The 6,000-nt window shown below is 48.4% G+C and overlaps 1 protein-coding gene across 1 annotated transcript in view; it reads right to left on the bottom strand.

Annotated features, from left to right (window-relative positions):
- Positions 1-1,331: 1,331 nt before the first annotated feature.
- EGLN1 (egl-9 family hypoxia inducible factor 1) overlaps positions 1,332-6,000 on the bottom strand; it is a gene marked incomplete at its 5' end in the record, with an annotated part of 33,455 nt that continues 28,786 nt past the window's right edge. The window contains 2 exons of the mRNA XM_006146004.3: positions 1,332-2,334; positions 3,611-3,678. Of these exons, the coding sequence (XP_006146066.1) occupies positions 2,270-2,334; positions 3,611-3,678 (133 nt within the window). The remainder of the gene's footprint in view (positions 2,335-3,610; positions 3,679-6,000) is intronic.

Genomic DNA, 6,000 nt, shown 5'->3' with positions numbered 1-6,000 from the left:
CTTTTCAAATTACATGACTTCAGAATCTATCCGAATAGGAATCCTCAAGTTCTCTGCCTGCCCTTGATAAAGGTCTGTGTTTCACAGCTCATTAATGTGTTGCATAAAAACAGCATTATGAAGCTTTATCTTTAACCAGGATTAGACACATATAGGCCACAAATAGTTGGACGTTTGTTTTAGAGTCCTGCTTGGTGGTAAGTTAACGGTTCCACCAATGCGAATGGGTTTTAAATGGATCTTATGGAAACGGCTTCCCGATTTCTTGATCTTTTCACAAATCTCCAAGAAAGTGTAAACTTTTCCAAAAAGTATGCCAAGTAGACCTGTCTGGCAAGCACCACCCCCAGAGTAGAACCGGATGCCCTGTCTGACTGCAGAGGCTCCCATCTGAGTGCGACAGGGGCTCCCAAATAAGGGCCTGCTGTGCATCGGACCCCAACCCCCACCAGCGGTGAACAAGTCCTGCTGGTCCTGGGAACCGTCCTGCTTGAGTCGTGGCCTCCGAGGCGTGCCGCAGTAGGCCAGATGGCAGAGCTGGCCGCACCCCCGGGCCGGGCTGGCAGAGGCACTTGCTGTAAGATGTCACATTATTATGTGGAGCAAAGGACAGGAAGCGGGACGACTCAACCCCGCCCAGGGAAACCGCAAACCAGCCCTTCCCCTGCAGGTTCTCCAGTGAGGCCATGATTGGAACATTTAACCGACCCTCGGTTCACGCTGTCAGGTTTTGCTAAACAATTTTTTTCATGTTTTACATGAACGATAGCAATCTTTTAATAAAAATTACTGAGCTTTCCATAGAAAAGGTCTCTAATTGAATATAAACTATACAGATGCTAAAATTGTCCTATGTGGAAATATACAGACATATTTCTGTATACTCACATTTTGGCAAAGAAGGTCAAGGACAGAGATAGAAAACCTACGTGAGCAAGGTCTTACCCCATCATTCATGCAAAATATGGGCATCGCCCTGTGAGCTGTGCTAAAGAGCCTAAGAAAATGCGGTCTAGACATCCATTTCAATTCACCCTCTAAGAACAGAATCTCGGAAGCCTTCTATGACTTCTGTATTATTCCTTCTTTTCTAAAAAGTAAAAATGAAGCCCGTAAAACATAGAAATAAAATGATCTGGTTTTGCACTCTCTGCTTTTCGAAGCTAAACATGCATCTTCCAGGACGGCCCAGAAGGCGCATCCCAGGGCCTGAGGGGAGCCCCGACAGTGCCAAGGACTCGCAGCGCAAGTCTGCACGGACGTGCTTGGGTCTCCACGCATTACTATCCCTCCTGGAACTTCTTCAACAGAAACAAGGTTCTGAGTGCAGGTCAGGCGGATCCGAGAATTGAGAAAAAACACAACAGCCAATTTGCAAGGACAGTCAATGTGAGGAGCAGCAGAAGGAAAGTCTCAGGAACGGGACAGTGTCGTCTGCACCTAGACGGGGTGCCTGTACGCGAGAAAGCCCTTCATCTTAGGAACTTGATGCTGAGAGAACCTCAAGTTCATTTAGTGCCAGTCACTTTAGTTTTTTTTTTAAATGTAACTTAAAAGATAAACTCCTTTTCCTGTGTATTTTTCCTGTAAAACATACACTAGAAGTTACTGGTGGTAGTAGTGACTGTTTCACTGTTAGAGTCCATCATGAGCAATGTTGAAAATTAGTGTAAGACGGGAGACTACTAAACAATCAGACGCTTCAGCTGGTCATTAAAGTGCTCCCTGTCGTATCTGAAGACAAAGAAAATTAACCATCAGTCACTGGTAACAATCATTATAAGAGAAGTCTTTTAGGGCAAAATTTAATAGTACGAAGAGGCTTACAAAAATAGATTGATGTTATTTTGAGGAGTAATACTGTAATTTTTTTCTCAATTCAGTTTTGATAAATTGTACCTAATCATACAAAAATTACCCCAAATTCAAACTTGATATAAAAAAGGGAGAGATGACATGGACCCGGCTAGATGACAGATCTGGCAAAAGCTGAATGAAAAGTTCTACAGAGGGCACTTAGTTCACGTCCAGGTGTAAAAACCATTCCCAAGTGACAGCTTCTCTCCTTCCCTCGAGCAGTCAGTCTGGAGCCGACACGCGGCACCAGGTCACAGCAGCCAGAACCGTGTTTGATGCGACATGAGTTGTTTCTGTCTCCTTGTGCCAGTGCCCACTGGTTGTCTGTTTTCCTTTGTTCCACTTGAATTCTCAAGCTAACAGATAATGTCCACAGTTACCGCAGGTGAAATGGGACTGCCAAAGCAAGGCTCTATAAGGCGTCTTTACTGATTGACTCAGACGGTTTATTAAGTTCCACCCTCACACCCTTTTCACCTGCAAAGTAAAACAAAAACACAAACAAAAATCATTCTTCATTCGTCACCAGAGAGCCGCTGCCACTGCTTCCCACGACTCCCCCACTGCACGGTCACTGTCTCAAGCCTGCAGACATGGTCCGAGAACACAGCCCGCACCTCCGAGCTCTTCGGCGCCCTGATACAAGCGCCTTACTCTGAATGGGAACCCTTCCGGGTAAAAGCTCCTCACATGGACAGATAGCTCTGCACAGAGAATTATTTTGTCTGTCTTTTATTTTTAAAATGATGTGGATCACTTTAAAAGAGTAGAGTGTTCAGTGTCACCAAATACACACTACTGGGTTTTCTGCCACAGTGACTTTAAAAAGGCACAGAAAAGGGACCAGCAGATGGCGTAATGGTTACGTTGCTGGACTCCCAGTAGTTGGCTGCGATTCAAGTCCCGGACCTGCTGGCTTAAAACTCATGCCAGGTGCATGTGCGTGCATGCGTGCCGAAAATCCCAAGAGGAGAATGGAGGAATAGGGTCTGTCTCTCTGGCGAGCACAAGTGCCCTATAGCAAAAATCTCTCTCTCTAAAAAAAAGACATATAAGATTGCATTTTTATGTTTTTGTGGAAGAATAATGTGGGACTATCAACAGTCCCTGAGAATACCGCCTGCCAGTCACGTGCACACTGAGGGGGCTGTTGGAGATGCAGGTGGAGCTGAAGATAGGACAGGCAAGTGGCCCGGCAGTGGGCAGCCAAGCCCCATGCTCCAGGAGAGACGGACACATCGGAGTGCATGCAGGGAACTGCTCTCCTGGCGCAGGGCCAGAGCGTGGACCTGGACACCACAGGCAGGTTGGAATCTACACTGTCCGACTTGCTGAACGAGACATTCCAATGGACCTCCTTTGTATCAGTGTTCTCCGTTAGTCTCACGTTCACTGTGGAAGCCCCCAAGTGCTTTTTGAAGCATGTATGTGGAAAAAGGGCAAGATAATAACTTCCCTCTCGGGGGAGAATAAAAGGGAGTCTGATGGCTCTAACTCAACGATGAAGCCAGTCACTGAAAAGGGCAATCAAAGAAAACCTCAGCTTCTATGTGAATAACTTTGATTTTCAATAATTTAGACTTTTTTGCCTTCAACTTTCCTAATCTTCGGCAATTTTGTTAGTTGAAGATAAGAGGATGACTCACAGGGATGTGGACAAGGAGTGAATGCCTGTGGTGTTAACGAGGACCCGTGCTTGCACCTACTGACGGCAGGGCGTTCTCCAGTATACCCTGCCCCAAAGGATGTTTACCTGTTAGATATTTTACTTTAGCTCGTGCTCTCTCATCTGCATCAAAATACCAAACAGTTATTGCGTACCTAAAAGAAAATTTAGAATAGGGTAAGAATGATCACACTGGGGGAAGTGGCAGCCTGTTGTAATGGTCTATCAAAACCTGTGATGTCCCAGTTGTGCCCACACTGGACCGGCATCAAAGGGTACATGAGCACGTGATGACCCACTCAGCCGCCAACCTCCACACTAGCGTGCGGGTGGGGGGACAGGAGAGCTGTGACTGCCGTCACAAAGATGAGCTTGAACGACTCACTCGGCACCCGTTTAACCTCATGGTTGTCCTCTGGCAAGCCAAAACCAGAAACAGACAATACAAGGGTTAAAAAGAATGGCCTTTACAGAAAGGCATGAGTACAGAGGCCAGTGGGTAGTGTAGTGGTTAAGGCACTCGCCTCCCACATGGCTGACCGTGGTTGGGGTCCCAGACCTGGCAGCTTGCTTTCTAACTTTCCTTCTCCCTCTCTCTGGTCAAATGAAAAAATAATAAAATTAACAAAATAATTTTTTTAAAAAAAGGACTCAAGGACCTAACAGGCTGAGTCCTTTAGTGAAAGGGAGGCTAATGGCCTCAACAGCTTCTGAAGACATCCCTCTGTGGTGGCCAAGGTAAAACAGGAGTTCACATTATCACCTCCAGGGTTCAAGAGAGCTCAAGTACGCTAAGAATTTTCGAGGATTTTTATTGAAACAATGACATGGTGTGTTGATGTTTGAAGCTCAGCTAAGCTTCCTTTTTCTGAAAATTTCACTCATTTGTAATAGCTCATTCCACAAACAATAAGGCACCTTTGGGTTATCGACCACTACAAAGCCTGTAGCTGTACTTTCTGCTGTGAGGAATGAGGAAAATGTAGACACCACAGAGGTGCAGGCGCTGCCAACATGGGTCCTCAGCAGAATGCAGCCACCAGTTGAAGTACCTCGTGGGTTCTGGCCGAGGTCACAGGCCAAAAAGCAACACTGATCAAATGAAGAGCCAGCAGGTGTGACAGGACTAAATCATGTAGCGTATCTTGAAGTCAAGAGTCAAATGAAGGCTCATGGCTGCAGGTGTGGATGAGGGAGACACAGGCCCCTTCAGCTGTGGTGACAAGGCTGAGCCCTACGTCCGGCCTCCTGGCTACAGGTGGTCTTCCCAGGGCTCTGCGCCTTTCTGGCCATGGGAAAGGAGCTCAGATAAATGAGCTCTCACCCAGGCCCTCTAACTTGTGGCTACTTAGGATCAGAATGGCAATATGCCGATCAACCCCGCCTCACCCGAAGGCCTCACCCCAAGGCCTCACCCCAAAGCCTCCTGAGAAACCACTGAAACTGCCTGTGCCCTCGGCCGACCTTCTGCAGAGCCACTCCAGGAGTCCCTCACCCACACGTGCCCCCCCCACATCTGCACCCAGCCTGCCAGTCTGGACTCCTCCCCAGGGCGGCACCCTGCTGCCGTGCGGCTGGCCTCGTGTCACCATCCAGGCACGTCTGAGCCCCACTCCCTGCTGGACACCCTCCCTCTGTCCCACCCTAACAGGTTCCTCCTGAAATTCTCCCCCATGGCACTCCACGCCGGCTGCCATTTAGACACCACTCAAGCGCCTGCTCTTTCTTTATCTAGAAATAATTCAGCCAATCGGGCCTCAAGACTCCATAAAGAGGGAGGCTCGTGGGGTGAGGTCTGGGTCAGAAAACATGTTTAAAAGCACTCTGCCTCCAGGTTTCCACTCAGGACTTGTGGCCGCCAAGGGCCACTGTGGCTCGGCCTGCTCCTGGCTACGTGAAGTGGGGTAAAGGCAATGTGGGCTCAGAAAGGAGGAAAAGGGGGAGAGCCGACAAGCAAGCTCTCAGCACCTCCTCCAGGCTGGCCCAGCTCCAACTGCGTCGCTGGTGCCAGCCGTCCGCCCAGCATGTCCCAGGAGACCCCGGCTTCTTGGAGCACACAGCCACGCGAGGCAGCGCTTACTATGCGAATGCACGAAGTGCTTTCTATGAGGATAAGCGGGTCTCTGAAACAGCACCGTCTCCACAAATGTCTGCTTTCATGACAATGAGATATCTCTTTTAACAATCTTAGCAGTGTAATGGCATCGTGATGGATGGTAAAAGTCATTTAGAGCAATGCATTACGGGTAGCAGGTGTAGAATGCACTAACCCTTGCGGAACACCAGGGAGGTGCGTATCTGTTAGAGCTGAAGGGCTATTTCCCATCAATGCCCCCGCCTGGCGGCCTGCCCTCTGCTTTTCCTCTTTTCTCCTTCCGTTCGCTTCTGCTCTCTGGCCACGTCCTACTTTCCTACTCCGCACCCCTTTTCTACTCTGTCCCTCTCTTCTCTCACTTTTAAAAAGCTGTCCTTTACTT

The sequence above is a fragment of the Tupaia chinensis genome, unplaced genomic scaffold (assembly GCF_000334495.1).
Source record: "Tupaia chinensis unplaced genomic scaffold, TupChi_1.0 Scaffold000161_1, whole genome shotgun sequence".
Classification (NCBI taxonomy): Eukaryota; Metazoa; Chordata; class Mammalia; order Scandentia; family Tupaiidae; genus Tupaia; species Tupaia belangeri.
Note: the sequence above shows the minus strand (reverse complement) of the source record. Positions and strands in the feature narration are given on the sequence as shown.